The following is a 27,158-nucleotide window of genomic DNA, read 5'->3' as shown; positions in this document are numbered from 1 at the left end:
CAGGACATCGTTAATGTATATTCGGGCTGAATATCGAACCCGGACACGGAGTCTTTCCTTCTTCCTGCTTTATCAATGATTAAAGACCTGCCGTTCTGTTAATGGTTTTAGAACTTGCATGAAGAAAGTGGAGTGTGTATGTGAAAGAGAATCTACTTAGGAAACATTAGATGAGAGGATGATGTCTTTAAAAAATGTGCTCGCATGTGCCTCAAGCTCTAATCTAATAAGGCTCTACGCTGCCGAACATGGGCCTTAATGAGTGGAAAACACGAGACGTGATGAGTAAGACGAAGCGATGTGGCGTCCTGAGGGACGTTTTCACCAACAGATGGCTTTAATATTCTCAGAATAAAGACCGTAATCCCTTATGCGAGTGCTAAGTGAACACGCAGACCGGCGTGTGTTTGTTAAACACAGCTCCGGGTTCTCTGGCGATACAGTACACTGCTTGCAGAACGACATTGCTATCCAGAATCAATAAACAGTTCATTTGGTCATTCGTCTTAGGTAATCGGTTTATGGTCGGGGTCTGGAGTCTGTTCCAGGAATTCTGGACATGAGGCAGGAGCACCCCCCTTTTACACACATGAAACCCGACCAGTATGTTCATCTATAGTTTCCTTTAGCATGTAACATGACAAGAACTGGCCATTGACGTGTCTGATTTGAGCTTGGACCCCGTAAACCTACTGTATTTTTCTATTATATACAAGCGGCGTTCAAGGCAAACTGGTATAAAATTGTACAGGTATAAAAATGGATGCTCGACTGCCTTCTACCTTCCAAAATTCTGGCATCCCAGCCAAAGTGAATTCCCACCTATATATATATATATATATATATATATATATATATATATATATATATATATATATATATATATATATATATATATATATATATACAGTACAGACCAAAAGTTTGGACACACCTTCTCATTCAAAGAGTTTTCTTTATTTTCATGACTATGAAAATTGTAGAGTCACACTGAAGGCATCAAGGGCTATTTGACCAAGAAGGAGAGTGATGGGGTGCTGCGCCAGATGACCTGGCCTCCACAGTCACCGGACCTGAACCCAATCGAGATGGTTTAGGGGTGAGCTGGACCGCAGAGTGAAGGCAAAAGGGCCAACAAGTGCCAAGCATCTCTCGGGGAACTCCTTCAAGACTGTTGGAAGACCATTTCAGGTGACTACCTCTTGAAGCTCATCAAGAGAATGCCAAGAGTGTGCAAAGCAGTAATCAAAGCAAAAGGTGGCTACTTTGAAGAACCTAGAATATGACATTTTTCAGTTGTTTTACACTTTTTTGTTATGTATATAATTCCATATATAATTCCACATGTGTTAATTCATAGTTTTGATGCCTTCAGTGTGAATCTACAATTTTCATAGTCATGAAAATAAAGAAAACTCTTTGAATGAGAAGGTGTGTCCAAACTTTTGGTCTGTACTGTATATATTCGATCCAAAGCCGCGAGTGTGATGTGGGAATTCGCCCTAGATTGGATTTGACACGCTATTTTACACCTAGGGGCGATTTAGAGTCAACAATCCACCCATCCAATGGTTTTGCTAAATCGGAGGAAACCACGGTCTAGAAGAACTTAGAGAAGGATAGCTAAAGCGGTGAAGCACCTACCGCCCCGTCTTTAAAGTCTAAATGCTTAAATCATCTTTCTGGCAGAAAAAGAGCAAGGGTTCAGGGACTTCCCTTTTTCCCCTGTTAAAGCCGCCGTCATTTATTAACCCAGAAAGTATACTGGATTTGTTTTCTCTCTTTTTTTATTTCAGCTCTTCCCAGCAGTGATGTGGTTCATGTGGTTGGTAATAAAGACAGAGTTTTGTGAATGCTAATTAAATCGGGGTTTAGCTTAAAGACATTTAAAAAACTCGGCTTTTACCCGAGACAGCAGATAACGCAAGAACCCTGAACATATAATGGTTTTTTACTAAGTTTTTTTATTTATACGGTAAATTACCAGAAACTTTCCGGCAATTTTCTATTGGAAATATATCTGGAGAATTTTGGAAATTCTCCATGTTGGAAACTTACTATGAAGCCGAGTTTTTTAAATGTCTTTAAGCTAAACCCCGATTTAATTAGCATTCACAAAACTCTGTCTTTATTACCAACCACATGAACCACATCACTGCTGGGAAGAGCTGAAATAAAAAAGAGAGAAAACAAATCCAGTATACTTTCTGGGTTAATAAATGACGGCGGCTTTAACAGGGGAAAAAGGGAAGTCCCTGAACCCTTGCTCTTTTTTTATGGGAATTTACAGGAACTAATAAAGAAATAGGGGAAATGTATATAAACTGTATCATATACAAACATTTAGTGTGGTCATAACCTGACATGCATGCAAACAAATGTTTAACACATAAATGCATGGAATATTTATGTCATTTACATGAATACTCGCCAATAATTGGTGTGTTATGTGATGAAGAAATGCAGTGCATGTAGGGGGCGTGGCCTCAGTAACCCTGCAGTAAGTGTGCTGTGTGCATATAATTGATGAATCTGCAGGTAGAAATTCAACTGAAATTGCATTAAATCTGGTTCTTGTAACCAAAATTACCCAAGATTTTTTGTTCAACTACATTTCAGTTCCCGGTTATTGGCGTAGCTGCAATTTTAGAAATTCCCAGTTCATTCCTATTAATTCCCATGGAAAGTTTCTAGTCCTGAAAATTCATGGAATCACTCATCAGGGATAAATACATGTACATTTAAATATATGTGATTTTTTTTCTACAATTCTTACATTCTATAAAGCTGCTTTGATACAATGTGCTTTTTTTTACTCCTCGCCTCTTCCGTGCTTTGCCTCTTTAAATAGATACACTATATGAGCAAAAGTATTGGGACACCTGACTTTTCCCCAGACATCCGTAGTTCTTCTTCAAACTGTTTCCACGAACTTGGAAGTTCACAAATCTATCGGAAGCTTAATTAGAGTGTGTAAAGCTGTTGTTCCTTCTAAAGGAGAATTTAAAACCAAATTAAAAAAATGTACATCAGTAAATTTCTATATTTGTTTGCTAATCACACAGTTTGTTGCATATAGACCACTTTAGATACACAAAATAATTTGAAAAGTCCAGAAAGTAACCGAGCTCATAATAAACGCTGCACCGTCCTCGTTCTTCCCGAGGTTACAAAATTGGGAAGTGGTAGCTTCGTGGTTAAGACTTTGGCTCGGAAGGTTATGAGTTCAAATCCTAGCACCGCCAAGCTGTCATTGCTGGGCCCTTGAGCAAGGCCCTTAACCCTGAACTGCTCATTTTGTCTGTCAAATGCCGTAAATGTACGTGTTTCTCAAGAAAAAAAAAAAACTAAACATAAAAAAGTAGTAAATGAAGTTTTTTCCACTCCCCTTTGAACATCCCGGACTAGAACACGCGTTTGATCCGTTCTCGCCCCAGCTTACGATGCGGCGCTGAACTCGCTCTCGTAGTAAAACATACATTGAAGAGAAACAAAATAATTGGAAACGTCCAGAAAGTAACCGAGCCCATAATGAGCGAACATTATTCCCTGTTTCTCACTGCACCATCCTCGTTCTTCCCCAGGCTACAAAATCCATTATTAGGAAGCGTGATTTGATCTTCCTGTTTTTTTTTTTTATTTGATTATCCGTTGTATTTAGGTGTTTTAAGTCTAAACGAGCCCTGTGGATGCAACGATTTAATTAGACGCTCTTCGATGGTGTTGTTGCCGTTAAACAGTTTGTCCTCGGTTATAGGTTTCTGCTTTACTTTGTGTAAACGACCCCTGAAACTGCGAAACTTTTATCAGTGTTTCAGGCTACGTCTGCACTATTCACGAAATTATCGCTTATTGCTAAACGTTCTTATCTTACAACTCTCCTCGTCCCCGCTATCGTTTTCAATCGTTTTCCAAAAGTTGCTCATCCGCGCTGAAACGTCTGTGCATGAAAAAAAAACGTATGCAGCTTCCACCCACGTCATTTCGCTTGCTGTTAATTTTTTCTTTGCAGCTCACTTTGGAACGTCGCACCAATGTCGGACGTTTTAACTGGTTGTTGCTGTGAGTAACACAGGAGTAGAAAGGGACGGGGAGAAGGGAGAGCTCATGATGTTGGACTTCTGATCAGAAAGTCATGAGCTCAAATCCCAGAGCCATTAACTGTAGGGTCCTTGAGCAAGGCCCCTATAACTCAGCTGCATGAATTGTAAGTCGGCATAGTTTTCGGAAGCGTCCGCATTGAAAAACAGCGTTTTGATATTTATCCTCTTTTTAAAGCTACGTTTTCGTGCTGACCGGAGGCCGAATCTGAGAGAAAAAAGCTACGTTTTTAAACATGGACATGAGATACACAAAGGAACTGTGTGTGAAGTTAAAAAAAGAGCAAATTTTCAGAACAGTGTTCGACACTCAGGAGTCCGAAATGCTGAAAGTTTACTGGCAGCACTGGTGGGGATTTGAGAGAACACAGGAACATACTTGGACTGCGGAAGGCCTGCGTGCTGTTCTGGGAAAATTCTATAAGAACTTTCGTTTAGGAATGCAGCAGGCAGCAAACTTTGGGTAATAAAAAAAAAATACAGCAGTGTTTTTCACGCCGATCCGTGTGGATGAGTCAGGGTGTAACTGCAGTAATGTGACTCGAGATAAAGACTGCAGCTCGGTCATATGGGGTTAATAAGGACAAAGTTAATAAAACTTAATTGCTAATGTAATAATAAAAGTTAACAATAGGGACAAAGTCTAAAAGGGCTAATACGGAAACACACACACACACACACACACACACACACACACACACACACACTCTTAATTGCTTTGCCCCTCTGACTCTCAAATTGCTCACCACGCTTTCATATTGCACCAGTTTTAGAACTATTCTGATAATATTGCAAATTCTTCAGAACTTCTGCAAGCTTTATCATGTACTCCTGCAAGTCGATTAGAAGCCTTCTGAGATCGTTATTTCCTCTTAATCAGAAAGATAAAGAAGCCCTTAAATTGACTCAATTAACATTCAAGAGAGAGGCTGTGGATGGATTTCTCTCTCTCTCTCTCTCTCTCTCTCTATCTATCTCTAACACCAGGGGGAAGTGAAGGAGACAGCGATGTCATCTGGGCGTCTCAAAAGCCCAAGAAGGTCCCCAAAATCTGCCTGTCTTCGTCTTTGTGTGGCACAGACAGCAGAGTCCGTCTCGTTTACACTATCCAGTTTTACACTAAGCCTCTGTTAAAATGCAGAGGATCGTTTTTGGGTTTCTTTGCCGTTGTTAAGATAAACGACAAGTTTTCTCGCATCCTCAATCCTGCATGCGCGATCTCGCATCCTCATTCTCGCATCCTCAAGCTCAGAGTCCTTCCACGCCGGAGTAAGAGCGAACAATGACTGTTTATTTTTGCGACCGGTTGCCAAGCAACTTTTCGAATTGTGGAGTTATTGTGAACAAATCAGAGGCGATTGTTTAAAAAAAAAATAAAATAAAACAGTCAAATGACCAGACATCAGATCATTTACACCTTCGTTTGAATGCCACGATCACAAAACCGCAACGTCCTGTACATAACCTACGGAGATTTTGCGACGCTTTGCTCAGGCGCATCCAGGAGAAGACAACGAATCATTCTTCGAGATGACTCGTTCTTCTGAGTCACAATTAAAGACTCGTTTAAAATGAACATTTACGGCATTTAGCAGACGCCTTTAACCAAAACAATGTACCAAAAAGTGCTTTGAGTCTGTACAATGAATAAATCAACACTGGTTCACAAGGTTATAGACGTAAGATACCATCAGCTTGAACAGTGTTAGTTGAAGTGTTTCAGGAACAGGTAGGTCTTCACCCCTAGTTTGAATAAAGGCAGTCACTCAGATGTTCGGACATCGAAGGGAAGTTCATTCCAACACCTTGGCGCCAGAATGGAGAAGAGGTTGACGTTAACCTTCCTCTTCCCCTGAGAGAGAAACTACTTACACTATATCAACTATATGTATGCGGGTCTTTCCCAAACCGTTATCTCAAAGTTGAGGGCACTCGTTTGTTTCGGACGTCTTTGGATGCGGTAGCATGAAATGTTCCATTCACCAGACCCAAACCTGCTCCGGCATGACAACGTGCACAAAGTGAACTCCATGCTTTACATCGGTTGGAGTGGAAGATCTCCTGTTATATCCAACCCTATTGAACACCTCTGGGATAAATTAGAACACTGACTGCACCCCAGGCCTCCTCACTTCACCTACATCAGTACCTGACTATACTAACACCCATGTGTCTGAATGAGCACAAATCTCCACAAGCACACCCCAAAATCTAGAGGAACATCTTAAGAGCAAATTGGACTTAATGTGGAATGCAAACTTTTGGCAATATGGTGTACCTTCCAAATCCTTACTATTATGCACAGGGGAATTCGCAGGCCGCTTAGTTCCACTGAAGGGAAACTGTAACTGTCTGCGGTTGTTTCAGCGGTTTGATGAACATCCACATCGGAGTGTGATGGTCGGTTGTCCACATACTTTTGGCCATACAGTACCACACGTACATATCATTTACAAACACTGCGAACTGAGAGTGTAACAATCGTTCTTCTGAACGCCTTTAAAAACAAACCCTCTAATGATATAAGTAATAGCGTGAACACGAAGTTCGATATTTTTGTTCCTTGGATCGAACCAATTAAAAGCAAGACGTGATAAAGGTTCTAGTGAACGGATCCGTGCACCACATGACTGTACTCCGGCAGCCGTGATTGTGCATGTGTGTGTGTGTGTGTGTGTGTGTGTGTGTAGGTCAAGGTCTGGCCTGTTTCAGAAAGCGAGAAAAGCGAGGAGAACAGGCGAAGTCTTGGCATTTGTGCTTGACATTTTAACAAACACTATCAAAATATCAGCGAGCGGTGGAACGGCAGAGCAGCAAATGTTACGTTAAAGAAAACGTAACATTTGCGAAAACGTTGTTTTCGTATCACTTGATCGCGTGAGCGATAAAACCAGAAACGCACTCGAAGACTGGTCACTGTGCGAGCTGTTACTACAGTAACCATAACACCTGTAAATTGGTACATGGATCAGCACCAAAATCCGCCATAATGCGCACGTCCGGCAATTAAAACCGTCCGTGTGGAAACATAGCAAAAGTTTTGTTTGGTGTCCTGATTATGTAATTTCAAACAGCATAATTACTTAAAACATTTACAAGAACATTTTGTCTTCATGCTCTATGTTGAGTTTGGTTTTACTAATAATAAACGATCATTTGCATAAAAGCATCAATATTTTCCGTGTGCGTGTTGATTAGAGTATTTAAAGTGAGACGTATTCATTTAAGGTGCATTTAGAACAGATGCAAATGTGCGATTAAGTTTGCGATTAATCATGATTAAATATTTTAAACAATTGACATTCATATATATACATAGTCCTCGTGATCGGTATTTCATTTATCTGTGTATTCGGCATAAGAGAATGTTCTAGAGGCAGCATCGTCGCAGCATTGTGGATAATAACCATAACCCTTTGTGATCACGAAAACATTCAGTCGTAAAAAAACAAAACAATAAAGAAAAAATATTCGAATGCATGGTCCGTAGTCGAAGATGTTAAAAGACTAAACATTATTGTCATGTTTTGAGAGAGAGAGAGAGAGAGAGAGAGAGAGAGAGAGAGATACAATATATATAATGTGGGATAAATTCAGTCTATTTGCCTTGTTCTATACCCTGCTGATCTCAATTCCCTTCTCCAGAATGATATTGTGGGTGAAAAATGGCCATGCGCTGCTGAGAGACTTCTGTTAGTAGTCTGTTCGTAATGCCAGCCAGCAGCAGGTTGGGATGAGGAGCGGTCGGAAGATGAAGGCTCGGGGGAGGAAGATTAATGTGTCCGGACTCTGCAGTTCATCATCTCAAAAGGCTGTTCCAGGGGTTGCTGGTCAAACGAAAACGAAATGCTATTGCACGTATGCCTACAGCTTTGGCACTTGGCAAGGTCAAGTGCGCCGGAGTAGGACACGGCTGGTCGATCGCCGCAGAAATTACGAGGTGTTTTTCCAAATGCGACGGGATTCAGATCCGTGCGTTCGCACCGTCCTTGACCTTTTCGAAGAAATGTCTGTGTTTGGACAATCATTACTGTACAGCCTGTAGGCTTCTTTATCAGCGAATTGCCCTCACGCATTACTGTAAATAAAAGTTGTAAAAGGTTAAAGTGCACGCTGTCTCAGCGATTCAGGGAACAAAAACAATCATTCACGTAGCTTTGACTGTGTTTTTTTCGATGGTGTCCTGACGTTTACTCCCACAACAACACTATGAAGGTTTTTAATAATTCAAATACAATACACTTCTTCACACATGCACGCTGGATGGCTGAAGTAAAAACATCAAGGGCTTCGGTGCAGAAAAGCTTTATGGGAAAAAGATTGGTGGATGCTGCCAGGAGTTACGGAGCGCTGGAGAAATGCGGCAGGCGCACAACCTCCGCCGGGTGCCGTCCCACCCGCAATGAAAAAGAGAAATAAAATGCTTTCGCTCTCGATCGCTGCGCTAACTCTAAATCCGGTCCCTCCCAAACGAGCACTTGGGGTCTGAAACAAAGCTTCGGGAACTGTGTCATAAAACAGGGCGTCAAAATACCGCTCGAAATACAGGCCTCCGACACGTCAAAGCGTGAAGCGAACACGCCAAGGGAAGGGAAAATCAAACATTTACTGGAGGTCGAAACAATTACTGGGGGAAAGGGCTTGCTGAGACAGAGCCTCGGCGCTATAAAACTTCGGCTGCTGCGGCCTGCAGTCGTGTGCCTGAACGTCGTTACGGTTATTACTTCGTAATAAATCGTCGCGCGAAAGTTAGTATTCCCCCACCCCCTGCTTTCGGAAGGCATCTCTGTCGCCATTCAACTCGTCAGAAATGGAAATCGAGAAAACGCTCCCGAAAGCAAAATATGCGGAGTTCTGTCGTGAAATAAATAAAGGTGGGTAGACGACATCTGGAAGCGATGCACGAAGACGTACGAGGGAAAGGATATTACAGCTGAGATGATACTGAAGAAGAAAATCTCTGGTGCAATGTTCTTGTTGCCCAGGAACCTGAATAAGCAGGTTAAAAACAAAGTAAAGTAAAAAACATTAACCAGTGTAACCTAGTTAAGTGCAGAAATAGACTAGTGAGAGTAATGGGAATTAGTAAATACAGTATGATTGTAGCAGCACTTCTAATCTTTGTCCTTTCCTGTATCACACCAACAAGAAGTATTTTGAGCTTTTTGAACATCGCACATCCATTTCACATTTATTGTTAGCAGGTGTCCCAAAAGTGTTCGATAGGGTTCGAGCACCTGTTTAGATTTTCATTTTCGATGGACATCCAAATGTGGCCCTTGTTTGCTTGGAATGAAGACCCATAACAGCCCTTTATGGAAATGACTGGACACCCAGGGTTTCAACAGTTTCCCTAAATACATCCCATAAATCACGTCAACAAATTGGGTGCAAACTCAATTCAATTAGTTTTTATTTGCGTATCGCTTTTAACAATGGACATTGTCTCAAAGCAGCTTTACAGAGATAATACGGTAATAAAGCATGAATACGTTTGTCCCTAATGAGAGAAATGGCATTTACTTTCAATTGAAATCACTTGTTTCTACAACAGTCAGAGAAATGTAGGGCCTTTCTTTATCGGTTGTTAATCCTCGTACATCAGGTCAAAAATATCCAGGAAACGATTTGTCCACTTGCAAATGAAAGCAGGACAGAACGGTCATACCCATGAATCCTATTTATCAATGGGAACACAAAATTACGATACGATTTCTGTTCAACTACTTGCGCAATAAAAAAAAAAGGGAACGTTTCAGAACCCTGTTATAATAACAGCTCCGAGTTTCCATGGCAAACCGTTTCTACCCGTCTTCACAGCAGAAAAGAGATTTTCCGGGCGGCGCAAAGGAATTAGCTGTTATAAAGAAAGAAGAAAGTGGAATCGTGTGAAAACTAAACATAAGCACTGAATGCAGACTTGCACACGCCCACGGACGTGACCCTGTGGCGTCCAGTTTTTCAGCACATTCTTCAGCTCGACGTCTTCTCGCACGTCGCATGGGTGTTTCCCCACTCTCTGTTCTTCTTCCAGATGTTTTCGGTTGGACTCGGGGTTGGGGGCCTTTGCAGTGAAAAGCCGGAAGGCTGGATGCCTGAGGAAATCCTCCACCAGTTAAAGCGAGCGTACTTAAGGGTATTTTTTGCGCTCTTAGAAAGGAGATGTCAGTGAGAAGAGGAGGGTCGGATGTAGTCTTGTATATTGTAAATCGAGTAGTTATACCAGAGAACAAACCAATACACTCGAAACAGCTCAAAAAGCTTCCTTTCATTCTCGCCTGGATTCTGCTCACTGTATTTTCTATTGTTTTGTCATTTGCTTTTTTCCCGCTCTAATCCCGTCACGCACCGCCACTTTCATTACGTCCCGTGCTTGCTCGTGTTTTCCACAACTTCTTTCTGCTTTAATAAGAAAAGATGCTCTGTAATCCGACAATCCTACCTGCTGTTTCTTCGCCGCTTCCTCACGTGCAGGAAATTGGTTTCGCAGACGCCATCCATCAAGATCGGACACAATACCCTATTAAGCGAACGAACGTGAATTCACAAAGCATATCTCCCAGACATTCTTGTCTGCATTTTAAACCCTGTGAAAATGTAATAATCTTGATAATGGCTAGTGGTTGTATAATATGAGCACAATACTGTACTAAAGAATGACCACAGGAATCCCTAAAATCGTCTATTAGTTTAGTTTAACGAATATTCGTCACGTTTTATGAAGAGTGGTGATTATGTACACCCTCGCCCTTTCATTTCAGAGAAAAATATACTTAGTTCAAGGTCATATGATGGAAAAAACAGCTTTGGACATAATATGAATTAAAGCCAGGGTAAGGTGCGCACAAGCACCAGGCTGCCACATGAGGAGAAAGAAACCAGACCACCTTTTCTTCATTGCTCCATGTTTTAGTTATGATGCTCATGTATTCCCTGTAAGTAGATAGACTGTGTATTCGGACACCATGTTCTAACGTGGTGCCGGACCAGACGCTATAGCCTTCTTTGAGCCTTGAGAATCCATGATTATGTTGCCAGGTCACCATTTTTCCTTCCTTGGATCACTACTGGTACGTATTAACCCATGCGTACTGGAAAGTCTTTTTAGCCATTTTAAAGATGCCCTGAAGCAGTCGTCTAGACATGACAATTCAAAGTAGCTTCTTACTCCTACTCAATTTTCCTGCTTCCAAAACTCACTTGCTGCTAAGACTTTCCCACCCCTGTAAAAGTCCCACTATAACTAAGGTGGTGCTTTTTACTTTTCATCTGTACTTTATACAGTGAAATGGCAGATGTTACAGCGCCCCTGAAGCAGTTCAGGCTTTGCTCAGGATCGTCAAGAGAGGTAGCTTGGTGATACCAGGGCTCAAACCCTCCCTCCAGCACCCCAGAGCCTTAAACGCAGAGCCACCACTTCTCCATCGCCTATCAATGGTTTTAATGTGTATCTCTGTGTATCTCTGGGATCGGGTTACCTGTGCCTATTTGCCTACTCCTGATATAAGTATATATATGGAACATTTCCTGTTTAGAGGAAAACCCTAAGTAGAGTCTCTCTGAAAATAGAGTCACACTCCATCCACAACATAAGCCGGATGTTCCGTATATGGAGACAGATTTCCATCTCACTTCTCACCCACGTTTCACTTGTGTGACAGCAGGGGCAAATGTGTACAGGTAACCCGATCCAAGAGATAACGGTGTGTACACATGACACGGTGAAATGTTCAAATAATATTTAAACAAATCAATTTGATTTATTTTTATGATTCGTTATAGACTGACTGTGTGTTTTGTCTTTTTTTTTTCCATTTGCACATGCATGCTTCTGTAAATTGGAAACCATCGCAGTTCTTCTTATTACTTTCATTACCGCGTGCTTCCGAGAACCAGGAAAAGCTATTCGTCCCGAAGACTCTCATATTGCAGAAACCTGTCTGCTACTCCTACCCTGGGGAAGTTCAAATCCTACCAACACTACGCTGCCTCTTAGCATTTAACTGCTCAATTTGTATGCACGAGATAATCGAACTCTAACACCGGAGACTCCTTCCAATGCAGAAAACCTTCATGGAGTGTTCTCCCTTGTGGGATACCTAACTATGTTTTACTATTTGAAAAAATTAGAACAAGAGCAATCGTATAATGTGACTAAATATAAACCTTGCAGCCTGGACTACACACGGTGACTGTTCACTGTATGCGATCTGGACTGTAATTAACTTGTGGCTGCTCTTTAAATATCTGTCGAACGCCAATGCTGAGGGAGGAAAAGAAAAAAAAAAAGTTTTCCGTAGTTATTTTTAAGCTCGGCCGCAAATCTGGGGAGCGCACACGAGGAAGCATCCGGAACAGGGAGGAAACGAGCCCTCCCTTTCCCTGCTGTCGGCTACATGCTATTCCATCTAGTTTGCATGATTAACTGGCACATCCTCCACAATCAATAAGCCATGAGGTTTCTGCACGACTGTCTCGAATGTTGCAACCCTACCTGTGTCCGCTTTCCTTTCCCTAGCCAATTAGGAGATTTGATCAATACTACTCAGTAATGGGATATTGGCTGGCGTTGCTCGGAAATACCGCAATGGGGAGAAAAAACGGAACGATGTGACGAGGAGACAATCGTATCTCGTTTGTTTGTGTGTAGAGATATTGTGCTGGGAAAATATTACAAAGCTTATCTTGAGCAAGCGGAAGCTCGGAGAGCTTCGGAAGCCCTGGGGGAACCGTTTGCTTCTCCTGATCGTATCGTCACCACCACCCTCCACCTCGGAAGATCTCGTTAATCCACAACGTTCAAGCCAACTGTACACTGTACTGTATGAAATGTTCATCAGAAAGCCCTGAAGCTGAAATGAACATCTCCAGGCCATCTGCTCGTTGCGAATTCCTCTAAGTCAAGTCATTCCCCGGCTCATCTCTGCGTTAATATCCTAGAACAAAACCCTTGCAGATGGAGCGTCGCTTATTTTTCTTTCTTTACAAGCGTCGGCTCCGCAAATGGGTCCGTTCCCCATTTTCCTAATAGAATGTCACTTAAAGACAGGCTGCAAGTCCTGCTGTGGAGAAGCATCTTATAGGGAACAAGTTCGCAATGCAGACGAGCAGCACTAATCAAAAATATGGTAATAATGTGCACCTGAGGGGGTTTCTGCCTCCACGAGTGAAGGAGACGAGAGACAGGAAGAAGACGCTCGAATCGGTCATGAGTTATCGCGGCTATCACAACTACGACTATTGTAATGTTGTAGAGAATCTGAAACGCCTCAGCTGGACATGAACGCGAACGCGTAAACACAAACGCGTAACGAAAGCGATGGTGTGCGGAGCGGACGCTTCAGACCTGCTGTGCTGAATGATGAACTGCTCCCGAAGGGCTGAGAGCGGAAACGTTTTTATTATAGAACATTCAGTTAGGGTTCCTGAAGTGAGCAGAAAATGGATCGTTTGAAAGTAAGATGAAATGCACAGAGTGCTATCAAAAGTCCAACTTGCATAGTTTTTAATATTCCGGTAAAAAAATACGATTTAAGGTTATAAATGATGCAATACAACTTGAAATAAGACTGCAAGAACAGTGATTTGGAATCGCAGGAAAGAACAGACTGTGCGGGAGATGTGAGAGAGAGAGAGAGAGAGAGAGAGAGAGAGAGAGAGAGAGATGCAATGCACTGTTCAATCCGCTGTGGCTAATGTACGAGTTTCGTTTCCGATATTCAATAAACCGAATGTTGTGATCTCCTGAGGTCCTTGTCGGTGTCCTAACTGTAGCGGTGATAAACTGAACGGCCAAGAACCCAAAGCCAAGAACCCACGACTGCGTGTGCACAGGGGTAAGAACCGTAAAGCTAGCATACAACACCATGCATGTTACATAAATAATTATTGATAGATGCGCTATACTTTTTTCATTCAGAAAGTGAGCAATAATGTTTGACCATTATTTTATATGTAGATTAATTTCTCCTCGCTAAATTGAGAATAGGATAGAATATAGATTAACATGGCAGAGGTAGAGCTGCATCTTCCTGGACACAGAACAGGAAAAGATGGTCTGATTTTATTTAATCTTTTTAATTTTTCCTATTTTTAGCACTACAAAGGCGTATACAAAGGCACTGCATCGTATCATATCAGGAGCTGCTTCACATGTATCTTTAATGTATCGTATCGTCGGCTTTGCATCGAGATGCGAAACGCGTCGGCCTCGAATGAAATAATGAGCGATTGCTTCCTAGAGCGTGCCATTCCGACCTCGGTGAATCACACAAGCACGGACAAAGACATCTCACAGTGGGGGACGAGTCATAAATACATTAGCTGGCCTTCTGTTCAACTGTTCAAGCTCCAATGTGCTTCCTGGTTCTATGTTATGCTCATCCACAGAAAAAAAACTACTAATGTGTTTTAACTATCGATCTATTTCTGCCAATTTGTACAAATTATAGATAATAAGCGAGTGCTTTAATCCCTGTGAGGGGTGATGTTATGCAGTTTTCCTGATAATGGCTCTGGGGATGAACCGATGTGTTTAAACCGACAAAAAGCCTTAGGTTGACAACGTGCTGTTCTCTGGTTGTGTGTAGAGACTAAATAAAGCTGGCTTTGTGATCATTTTGGGTTCGAACACCTTTAGGATGAATGTGAACGCTGACTGCACCCCTTCACCTACATCAGTACACGACTTTACGAACACCCTTGTGGCTGAATGAATCTCCACTAATCTCCAAAAGCACACTACAAAATCTAGTGAAACATCTTTCAAGAATTAACAGCAAATAGGAACGAAATGTGGAATGGGATGTTCATAAAGCACATACGAATCTTATAGTCAGGTGTCCACAGAACATGTCTCTGCAGGGTAACCAATTACTTGGCTCATCCACTTGTCCAACTTGTCCACTGATGCAGGGCAAACTTCAAGTAACAGCAGCATTCTCCAGGCAGCCTCCCACCCCCACCCATACGTCTCTACTTCCAACACACAAAGTGTCTTTATTCAAATAGCTGAGTCGCCACCAATTTCCTCCTCTCCTAAATCATATTAACTTTCCCCAGCCCTGACATGACGGACAGCCCAGGAAGTTCTCCTAACGAGAGCTGTAAATTAAATCGTTTACACCCAGCTGCACGGGTTAAAGGTCAGGCGTGGACCATGCAACGAGATTAAATGGCACGGGACTGCGTCTGGATTACTAAGCACTCTGGTAATGAAGAGGAGTCACTCCGAGATTCAGTGTGAACATGAAAGAGTAAGCAAATGTGCGACAGTCACGATATTCAGTATTAAAGCATTATAACAAGGCTATTACATACATACATACATACATACATACACACATATACACCAACCAGGTATAACATTATGACCACCTGCCTAATATTGTGTTGGTCCCCCTTTTCCTGACCCGTCGAGTATTAACAGCATGAAGATCGGACAACATGGACCAGCCTTCGCTCCCCACGTGCATCAATGAGCCTCAGCCGCCCACGACCCTGTCGCCGGTTCACCACTGTTCCTTCCTTGGACCACTATTTGATAGATACTGACCACTGCAGACCAGAACATCCCACAAGAGCTACAGTTTTAGAAAGGCTCTGACCCAGTCGTCTAGACGTCACAATTTGTCAAACTCTTAAATCCTCACTATTGCCCATTTTTCCTGCTTCAAACACGTCAACTTTCAGGACTAAATGTTGACTTGCTGCCTAATAAATGACTCCCACTGACTAACAGGTACCATGATGAAGAGATAATCAGTGTTATTTACCTGTCAATGTTATGATTTCAGAATGTTATGCCTGATCGGTGTGTATATATACTGTATATGCTTTGTAATAATAGAATAAACATGACATGACTCAAGGTTTGTAAACACGGAGTATCTCATCATAAATGATGCACTGCCAAGGATGTGACATCACACAGCATGTTTAATTACGGAACTTAGACTGTCAGAAAACATCCTCAAAATCCCAAATCTGAATGGAATCAGTGCAACCTCATTATCACATTACACAAACAAAGTTAGACATCCTGTCTGATGCCTTGTTTGTTATACTTGTTTACCCGTGGCTCTCAAGGCTGCTGACCATGAATCAGAACCAGGGCTTCTACAGCGATGGGATCACAATATACCATTACCAAAGTATTATATTTATTATATGCACTTTAATGGACAAATGTTTGTGGACACTGGATCATAAAATGGGTGCTTTTTTGGCATCCCAGTCCACATTTATCTCCCATTTGCTGTTATAATAATCTCCAATTCTCCAGGAAGATCTACTAAGTGGTGCCGGGATTTTGACATTTTGATCCCACCTTTGCTGAAACAGTTCTGCACTGAACAGTACGCCTCAACAATGATGGAACTATAATGAATGGACATTCGGTGCCACCCAGATGAGGACGGGTTCCCTTTCGAGTCTGGTTCCTTTCAAGGTTTCTTCCTCATGCCATCTCAGGGAGCTTTTCCTTCGCCACAGTCACCGCTGGCTCGCTCATTAGGGATAAACTTACAGGCAGTAGAAAGTCTACATAGAAATTCAATAATGCTTTTATTTCTGTTAAGCTGCTATGAAATAACGTATGTTAAAAAACGCTATACAAATTAAATTAAATTAAATTGAATTGAACCAAATTAATTTGAATTGAACTGAATTTAACTGAATTAAACCAAACTGTACTGAACTGGATTCATCTAAACTGAATTCAGTTAAATTGAACTGAATTCATATAAACTGAATTAAATCTAAATTTAATTAAATTAAATTGAACTGAATTAAATTAAATTGAACTGAATTCATATAAACTGAATTAAATTAAACTGAATTCATATAAACTTAATTAAATTAAACTGAATTAAATTAAATTGAACTGGATTAATCTAAACTGAATTCAATTGAATTGAACTGAATTCATATAAACTGAATTGAACTGAATTTTACTGAATTAAACTAAACTGAACTGGATTTATCTAAACTGAATTCAATTGAATTCAATTCATCTAAACTGAACTGAAATTAATTTAATTGGATTAAAAAGAATTGAATCGAACTGAATTGAACCCTAATCACCAAGCTGTCAGATATAAGCTCAAATACACTCAAGTGTCAGTTTCACTGTATATACCTGTATGTTGGGTGGGTAAATTGCTCAGTATTCGTTTACAGTTGAAAATAACGAGAAAAAGCTAAAGATATCGATACTAAAAACCCGGAAGTGTGAAAAAGTCCAATTTGATTCATAATAACAGACTGCACTCTTCCACATCCGCTTTTTAGTCCTAATCCTAAAGCGGTGGCCTACGAGTGTGATGATTTTGTCATTTTGGCAAATCGGATAGAAAATGAAATCTGAAATCCCCCTGCATTATTCAGCAAACCCGAGGAACACGGGTAGAATGTGGAGGAATGGAGTCTGTGGGAGAGACGACAGTGAAGATTCGGTGGCTTGATAAAGCAGATAAATCAGAACGGGTGACTTGTAAAATAAAACCGATTTTCACTGCAGGGAAGATTACGAGCGTTATGAACGCATCCGTCTCGCGAATCTAGAAGGCTGTAAAAAAAAAAAAAACGAAAGCATTATGCTAAACGAGCAGGCTTCCTGCGTGTGCCCTGTGGGGCTAGCGGAACGCAAAAGAGGTCGAGCTAAACACAGCAAATTAGCTGTAGTGAAAGAGGAAGGAGAAGGGTGTGTGTGTGTGTGTGTGTGTGTATATACCCAGAAGCCCTGCAGAGACAGGGGAGCAGAAGAAAGAAAAAGAGGTTTTCCCCACAGCTAGAGTCTCTAAACACAGGTATCAAACACACTCCCACACCCACATACACACAGCTGCTGCATGAAATCATGCCCCAGGCATTCACTTCTGCCTTTCCAAAAGTGATAGGAGGGAAAACATCAACACCGTACGCGCATTCCAAAAGAAATGCCGGAAATCTGTCACGCTCAGGCAAATCTGTTTGACGTGGATATGCATCAGGAGCCCGGTGTGCTTCTGGACAGCACCGGTACCAGTTCGTACCGTCCGCAATCATACAAACAACTATTCTGTATCGTAGTAAAGCAAAGCTAGTTATAAAAACAGCCCGAATCTTATCTTTAAGGAATATGCCGCTATATTTCCAATCTAATCCCGATCTCTTGTATATTATATTATATATATTCCATATGGGAAGTGATAGCAGTGATGATGATGTTGAACTTATGATCAGAAGGTCATAAGTTCAAGTCTCACCACAACTAAGCTGCCACTGCTGGACCCTTGAGCAAAGCCCTCAATCCTCAACCGTTCAGTTTTCAGTTCAGACTAATTTTGTAACACACCAACAGATGGCAGCACAAGACTGCACGCACCGTCACAGGGAGCACCGAAATGCCAAAAGACTTCGTTCCTGTGTACATGGGGAGCTCTGCAACTGGTGCTATTCTAAACAAGTGCGCACCCAGTCACCGAGCTCTCCTCACAGGTGAGTTTCTCATCGCGAACAATAGCAGAAGCCGCTTGACACGCCTCGAATTGAAGACTTTCTGGATACATTCCAGAAGTGGCAGAAGGTGATGGTGTGGAAGGTGTGGAAGGTCTATGAATAAACTGAAATACAAATTTGAAACGCACTAAAAGAGTCATTGAACTATGGATTTGAAGGTCATGAGTTCAAATCCCAGCCACACCAAGCTGCCATGCCTGGGCCACTGAGTAAAGCCCATTAACCCGATAACTGTTCAGTTGTATGAATGAGTGAAAATATAAGTCGCTCTGGATAAGGGCATCTGCCAAATGCTGTAATTGTAGTGTTTTTATTTAAAAAGATACTAGATAAAAAGTTAGCAAAAAAAATCCCCCTTTCAGATAGTTTTTTACATTTTTTTATCCCAGTTATATCATGTATTCGCAGATTCGACAAGTGCCCCATCCCAAGAGATTTTCATGTAGAATATTCCCTTGAACCGTCCGACTGACAAGAGTTGTCAAAAGAAAAATTGTTCTTAATGACATGGAGGGTGAGGTTCGAGAGAGCAGAGGGAATCCTCGGCAAATCCTACACATATAAGATAGTGAATCGAAGACCTCGGCGCTCATTATAGCGAAAGAGAAGAAGTGACGTCTCGGCTTGTCGGTGTGACTGACAGCTACACAAAGCTTCTGTGTTCTCTCTCTGTGGAGATTTATTCTCTGCACACTGAAGTTCATCTCAATGAGTCGCTGTGTTACAACAGCAAGAGCCTGGCAGAGCCTGATACCGACAATGACACTGCTTCAGCGTCCGTCAGTCCGTCCGTCACCCACCTGAGCATCACAAGAGCCGTGTGCTGGTGTATTGTCCTTCTATGGCTGTTCATAGGGCTGTAGTGTTTCCCTGAGCTTCACCAAGCCTTTGCTATAGTTATAGACGTTCTGGGACGCAAAAACACCTGGTGTAAGAAATAAATTCATGGTTCATCCCACTTTGAGTAATTTCAAGTCGGGTTCACAAAATTAGGTGTAGCGGTACACGCATTCGTACATAACCATTATAGTACAGGGCTTTCGGGTTCGGTGCACACGTGTGCCGTGTTTAGTCACCGTACCCAAAAATGAACTGAACCGTGACTTAAAAACCGTGAATTTTGTGTACCGCTACAACCCGAATAAAAATAAATAAATAAATACAAATAAACGGATAAAATGTCAACATTGCTTTCATTAATAATTCAAACTTGCCTTCATTCATCAAATCCACTTCCACTACACTTATACAGGAAGACTTACAATTATTCCATACAACTGAAATAGTGAGGGTTAAGGGCCTTTTCTCAAGAGCTCTGCTATAGAATTTTAGTAGTGCTGGCATTTGCCTTCATGACCTTTTGATCAGAAGTCCAACCACTGAGCTACCACTTCCCTAACATTGTGTTAGGACCTACTGTACCTTAACATGAACTTTATATGACCTTCCTGTAACTATAACTGCCTGAGTAGTCCAGATTACGGACAGGAGCTTAGAACACATAAGATTTAATAGATACTTTTAATAAACATATGCGCAGACAGAGTCGCCAATCATACATAGATAGATAGATAGATAGATAGATAGATAGATAGATAGATAGATAGATAGATAGATAGATAGATAGATAGATAGATAGATAGATAGATAGATAGATAGATAGATAGATAGACATTGTAGACAGACAGACACAGATAGATAAACAGAGAGACATTGTACACAGACAGACAGACAGACAGACAGATGGACATTGTAGACAGACAGACACAGATAGATAAACAGACATTGTACACAGAGACAGACAGACAGACAGACAGACATTGTAGACAGACAGACACAGATAGATAAACAGATAGACATTGTACACAGACAGACAGACAGACAGACAGACAGACAGATAGACAGATAGACAGATAGATAGATAGATAGATAGATACAGAATAAAATGTCATCAGTTGATTAGACCGGGTCATGGACAACTCTCCAGACTCCAGCTTCAGTGAGCTCACGTGTGTTCACTGCGCTGTGATTTTATGGAGGTTGTTAAAAAGTCGCTGCTGCGTATCGAAGCCTGTGGTGACCTTTTTACATTCATGAATCACGATGTTTCTGCTTCGAGTCCCAGGCTTCCACTGCTTGCTCAAGTCATATACACGTTCTAATTTCAGATAGAATCAGGATGCATTTATTGCAAAAGACTTAAATGCAAACTTGCGAATCATTCCAGGTGAGGGAGAATCTGTCAATGTCTGTCATGGTCGTAAATGTGAACCGCAAAATTTTAAAATGACCTGAGGAGATTCCTCAGAAAAGGTCAGCTCAGTTTGTGAATTAATAGAACCCATATGAATGGCAGATTTGCTCTTTCGATTTGGGTGTTTCGAGATACAAGCGCGCATCCTTCATGACATCTTCTAGAACAGTCCATCATAATCTACAGAGAGCTTTTGTATGACCAAAAAACAATTCAATATACACCGTATGGACAAACGTTTGTGGACACCTGACCACTAGATTGGTGTGTGGGAAGATTTTCCACTAGATTTCGGAGTGTGCTTGTGGAGATTTGTTCATCTACAAGTAATTAGTAAAGGTTGGTGAGGTGAGGAAGCCAAATGTGTTCAACAAGGTTGAAGATCAGAGCTCTATTGCAGGAGATCTTCCATTCTATTCCATGTAACGTATATCTTTATGGATCTGGTTTTGTAGACCAGGGCATTGTCATAGAACAGGTTTAGGTCTCCTAGTTGAAGTGAAGGGAAAATTTCATGGGAACAATTTGGGAAAGAACCACATATGGCCTGAAGAAAAATCAGGTGTTTCAATACTTCTTGTACACATAGTAACTCCAACTCCAGCGTTATTAAGCATGCTACTTCATATTTAATCAATTTAACCCCGGCCTGTTTTTTTTTTTTTTTTGCCTGAAATTACACAGAAAGGAATTGTGGAGTTAAGGAATTTCCAGTTCCATAAACAGTAGCAGCAGAACAAAACAAAACAAAACAAAACAAAACAAAACAAAACAAAACAAAACAAATGAACGCAAGGAACAACGAACCGCTTTCACTCTCGTACACATGCACGTGTGCAGAAACTCGTGTTGCGATTGTTGTGTGGGGGGAAAAAAAGAAATATTCCGAAAGTATTCCTCTTTCCACATTGTTTCACAAAAGATCCTTGGCAGGATATCGCATTCCACAAGCAGAAGCGCTGGATTTGTTTTGTTTTGTTTTATGTTGACAAAGCCAAGCTTCCCCCAGAGCATCCGCCTTCCACTGGGACTCCACCCCACCCCAACCCCATCACACACAAACACACAAACACACACACACACACACACACACACACAATCATTCCCTTATCAACAGCAATCTAAGATGCCACACTACATGTACGCGCACACACACACACACACACACACACACACACTCACAATGCATGAGATTAATTCTTGAATTTCAACATCACTTCACTGTAAATGACGTCAATTCCAAACATTTCAGGTTACCACATTTCCAGGCACTTCGTCAGGTTGGTGTTTTTTAACCCTAAGTTCACACTGGCAAGCAAGGAAACAACTGTTCAAACTGTATATAGTCCACGTGGTCTGACAATTCATCACTTCCTCACACACAAGTTAGTTGGTACTCCAACTAAAGTTTCACGTGTGTTTGTATGGGTTTGCTCTGGGTTCTCCGGTTTCCTCCTACCGTCCAAAAACGTACTTTTTACTCAACCCTGAATTACCTCTACGTGTATACGAGTGTGAGGAAGGAGCAGAGATCGGTGGAACGTTTTGAGCGAACATAGCTAGTGTATTGGGTAATACGCTAATTAAAGCTAGCTCGATGAAACCGGTTGTCACACTGATTCGTGCGTTGGGGTTTAACTATTAATGTTATACAGCTACTACATTTTCTGGACAGTGCATACTGTACAATCAGAGAGGTCACGTCACAACTGCAAGTGACAAAAAGTAACAATCCGATCCAATAGTGACTCTGTGTGAACATAAGGGTAAGGGGTCAACAAGACAATGTTTCCTGGAAGCCAATTCATATCCTGGAATTTTTTTTTTTTGTGTGGGAATGAAAAGGAATTGCCCAGAGAACATCCAGATCTAGAAAAGTCAAAGTAACCAGGGAGGTGGTTGCTAAGTGGTTAAGGTTTTAGCCTTTGCTTAATGAACAGCAGTAAAAGGTTTGAACAGCCCATTAATCCCACGTTTTCAGCTGGACGCTGACGATCGGGACCTACCTGCGACATCTGAGGCCTGAAGTTAATCTGCTTCAGGTCTACAGATCCGGGTGACAAATTGTGCAGCATTTGACACAAGAGCACCCCGTCTCGGAGCGCCTGGGCCAGGTCAAAGACGACAGCCGAAGGCCAAACCACCCGGTGATTCGGGGGCAAGACCTTGCAGTCGATGAGCCACCGGGCACACTGTCTCCACTCCTCCATCGCAACGAAGAACCGAAGAACCAAGCTCAGTACGGATCACACGGCAGTCTGGCCGAAGGGGGCCACTGCCCCTGACAACGAAACACGTATCACAACGTCCCAAATGTTACCACGGTTCTGGATCGAAGTCCATACAGGACAAAGAGGTGATCAGGAACAATTCAGATGTCCTCCTGATCTCTCATTCCTTTTATAGTCCAGATCTCAATCGCGATCTCTCAATAGACTCCAAGGCTCGATCTGGTAATGGCTGTCATTCCCATATCAGTTTAGTTTCCTCTTCTTCATCATCATCATCATCATCATAACATGAAGTGCAGGGAAGGTCTGGAGAAGCTCCTGGGGATCCGGAAGAAGAGCTTTCTGTGGAACACACCAGATTTTTTTAGTACAAAATCTCTTTACTGGATAGCAGGCATCTGGGGAAAGGTTTTAATCATCATATAGCATGTCCAAGAAGCGTAAGAAGAAGGAGAAAAGTAACAGCAGAAAAAGCTGAAACCATCTTGTGTGTGTGTGTGTGTGTGTGTGTGTGTGTGTTTGCAGTCTTTCCTCACCAGCACAAGGAAACAAGTTAACACTAATGCTCACAAAGCTTTCTTCTCCAGCTCCTTCAAAGTAATTCTGTTGCTAATTTCTTATTCTTTTCTTCCCTCTTTCTTTCTTCTTTTCTTTCTTTCTTTCTTTCCTGCAGTTCTTCAGTGTGTATCCCCGGCTCTCCGCGCCACGCTAACCCCGACCTTACACATCCGAGACCGGGGAAGAGAAGCTCCTTACGTCCGCTTCACTCACTGGGGAGGAATAAACCGCTGCTCCGCGCTGCTGAACGGATTTTCAACACCTCGGGGTCCGTACGGTTTTCTTCTTTCTCTCCTCCTGTATACTGTATATGTTTCCTTCTCTTTTCTTTTCTTTGCCCCGCGCTTCAGTCCTCCTCCGTTCGCTTTTTCTGCTGTTGTGATTTTTCTGACTCCCGCTCCGAGCCGCGAGCGCGCGCGCGTCCCCGAGCTCTCTTAGACACACACACTCTCTCTCTCACTCTCTCTCTCACACACACACACACACACACACACACACACACACACACACACACTAAACCATAGAGAGAGAGAAAAATACCGGGGCCAGAGAGTGAACGCGCGAGAGAAACGTGTGCGCGCGTGCGTGTACGCGTGTACGCGCTCGGGAGAAAGAGGAGAATGTGAGGGCAGCTGGTTTCCGCGCGAGACCGCGCTCGCGCTCATTAACGTGCAGGTTCTGAGAAGTTTTTCTTTTTTTTTTTTTTATTCCGCACAAAAGAACTCAACAAACACACACACACACACACACACACACACACACATACTAAGCTAATAAAAATAATAAGAATAAAGAATAAAGAATAAAATAATGTATTTGTTGTTATTATTATTGTTGTTGTTGTTGTTGTTGTTGTTGTTGTTATTATAATTGTAATAGTAATAAGCTTTTAAAATTTATATATTTTTAAAGGGAAACAAAGGTTTCTTCTGGGTATTCTAGTTTCCTCCCCAATTAAAATACATGCCTTTTTTAAATTGCCCATAGTGTGTGTGCGTGTGTGTGTGTGTGTGTGTGTGTGTGTGTGTGTGTGTGTGCTTGAGCATGGTGATAAGTTAGCACCCCATACAATGGTTGTGTCCTTCCCCCATGTGCAATGAGTTCCCTGGGGTAGATAGTAGACACATAGGCTAGATGGATGAATGGATAAATGGATGGGTAGAGAAATTAATTGAGAGATGGATGGATGGATGGATGGATGGATGGATGGATGGATGGATGGATAAATGGATACATGAATGGATGGATGGATGGATGGATGGATGGATGGATGGATGGATGGATGGATACATGAATGGTTGGCTGGATGGATGGATGGATGGATGGATACATGAATGGATGGCTGGATGGATGGATGATATTTTGGCACATTGAACACATTAAAGGGTTTGAACAGCCCATAAATCCTTGACGCTAAAATTGTCTGTAGTGTGGGAATAAATGGCTGTGTAAGTGTGTGTGATTGTGCCTTGTGACGATTTGGCAACCCATCCATGATGTCCTCCACCATGTGCCCTGGGAGAGGTTCTAGGCACTTGTGCTAAAAGGATGGATGGATAGATGGATGGGTGGATGGACAGATAAACGGATGACAAGATGTAACTTTCAGGGCATCAGCTTTATCCTGTGCCTCAGTCTTGCCTCAGTGTGTGACACACAATTCAGTGTAGTTTTGTCTTCTTGATTACGTTGTGCAGTGTGCTGTATCTTATCTAAGTACTTATCCACATGACTCGCCAAGACTCCATGACAAATCCACAACTTCTTCTTCTTCTTCTTTCGACTTCTCACATTAGGTGTCTCTACAGTGGACAATCGGTCTCCATACCCCTCTGTTCTTTAAATCTGCCTCTTTCAAACCAACTACCTGCATGTCTTCCCTCACCACATCCATAAACCTCGTCCTTGGTCTTCTTTTCCTACTTCCTGATGGCTCCATCAACAGCATTCTCATACTGATGTACCCCCATGTCCCTCCTCTGCACATGACAAAGACTTAGAAGGCCTCTTTAACATTAACACGTTCATATCGTTACAGTGAAACAAATCAGATCTGACCACTATCAGACATATTTTTAATATTGGATTTTCATAAGTCTATTTGCCTGGAAATGTGAGCTAAATGGGTTTAATCTAAAGCTCAAACTCATAAACATGCAGGCCTACAGGCTAAATCATTAGAATATACACCCTGAACTGTAATGGTCATTTCAATAAGAGCAGAAAACAACGCTGTTAGTTTACAAAGACATGTTTTCCTGACAAAATTGAGTTCTCTGCATATTGTGGTTTTTTTTTTATTGTTGGATTGTTTTCATGAAATGCGCCTTTGCTGCCATCTTAAGGTCATAAGTATAATTACACCTGCAGGACTTTAATAGGTTTTACATGAAAGAACAAAACCCTTCTGTATTTCATCAAAGCATTTATATGACATCATAATAATGATCTGCTGTTGAGGGATTTTCCCAAATGACACAGGAGTTTGATGCTTTTTTTTCAAAATAAATAATTAAAGAAAAACATATTTTACGCAAAAAATGGTTTTGGGTGATTTTGATTAATAATATCAATTATAATTTGTTAATTATAATATTAATTACATCATATTTTGTGATGTGTAGGAGATGTGTTGGTGTGAGTAAAGTGAAATAAGTAGAGTAGAGTAAAAAATCTCCAGTTCTGTGGAAGCAGTTTGGTGGAGAACAACATATGGCTGAAAAAGTCTTGTGTCCCAATACGTTTGAGTATATAGTGTAGAAAAATAAATGAAAGGAACCCTGGAAGGAGCAGGTCCAAGTTCCCTAAAGGATCCTAAAGTTGAAATTAGTAGCAGAGACAGAGACATATAACAATGATTGTGCTGTGATTGTGCTTTTTTTGGGGGTTGGTCAGCAATGGGGTAATGAATGATTTTAAGAATTATTCAGCATGAAACATGAGAAATTTCAGAGGGGGAAAAAATGCTGACTATAGAAAAACAAAAAAGTGATGAGGATGATGAAATTCCTGGTAAGCTGGTAAATAATGTGGCTCAAAGTTTACAAAATCTAGCCATTTTTCCCCGTTCATGAAGTGTAGACCATAGAAAAGAAAAAGCAGATGATCCGTGTTAAGCAGAAAGCAAACCAGGCGACCATTTGATCCTCCAATTACAAACATGACCTCAGAAGTAAAGCAGAAAGGCTTCACTTGGTCGACCTTTTGCAAGAAAGATTTACACACAAGAGTCATGTTCAATCAGATCGGACGGACCGCCCCCCTGCAGGGTGGAGCGGCTTTGCTCCAGTAATAATCTGGTTTATTTCGAATGAGCAATAGCTTTCTGCTTCCAACATGATGAGCTGTCACTAAAGCTGGGCAACTGATTCATCACTGCCGAGCTTGTTTCTTCTACAGACACCCCGAAAAAATGGTCATGTGACTTAGAGAGCAAGTTTCTAGAATGTCATTTCCAGTCTTAATGCACTTTATAATAGTAAATTACTGCATACAGCTTTAAAAAGTGGACAATTT

The 27,158-nt window shown here is 41.6% G+C and overlaps 1 protein-coding gene across 1 annotated transcript in view; it reads right to left on the bottom strand.

Annotated features, from left to right (window-relative positions):
- The window catches only part of vav2 (vav 2 guanine nucleotide exchange factor), a 154,264-nt gene extending 130,022 nt beyond the window's left edge, over nt 1-24,242 (bottom strand). Inside the window, exons 1-2 of the mRNA XM_046868261.1 lie at nt 23,621-24,242; nt 22,860-23,426 (exon numbers count right to left, since the gene is read on the bottom strand). Coding sequence (XP_046724217.1) covers nt 22,860-23,063 — 204 coding nt within the window. The 5' untranslated portion in view covers nt 23,064-23,426; nt 23,621-24,242. The remainder of the gene's footprint in view (nt 1-22,859; nt 23,427-23,620) is intronic.
- Between the last annotated feature and the right edge of the window lie 2,916 nt (nt 24,243-27,158).

The sequence above is a fragment of the Silurus meridionalis genome, chromosome 15 (genome assembly GCF_014805685.1).
Source record: "Silurus meridionalis isolate SWU-2019-XX chromosome 15, ASM1480568v1, whole genome shotgun sequence".
NCBI lineage: Eukaryota > Metazoa > Chordata > Actinopteri > Siluriformes > Siluridae > Silurus > Silurus meridionalis.
This window is presented reverse-complemented; position numbering and strand designations above follow the sequence as displayed.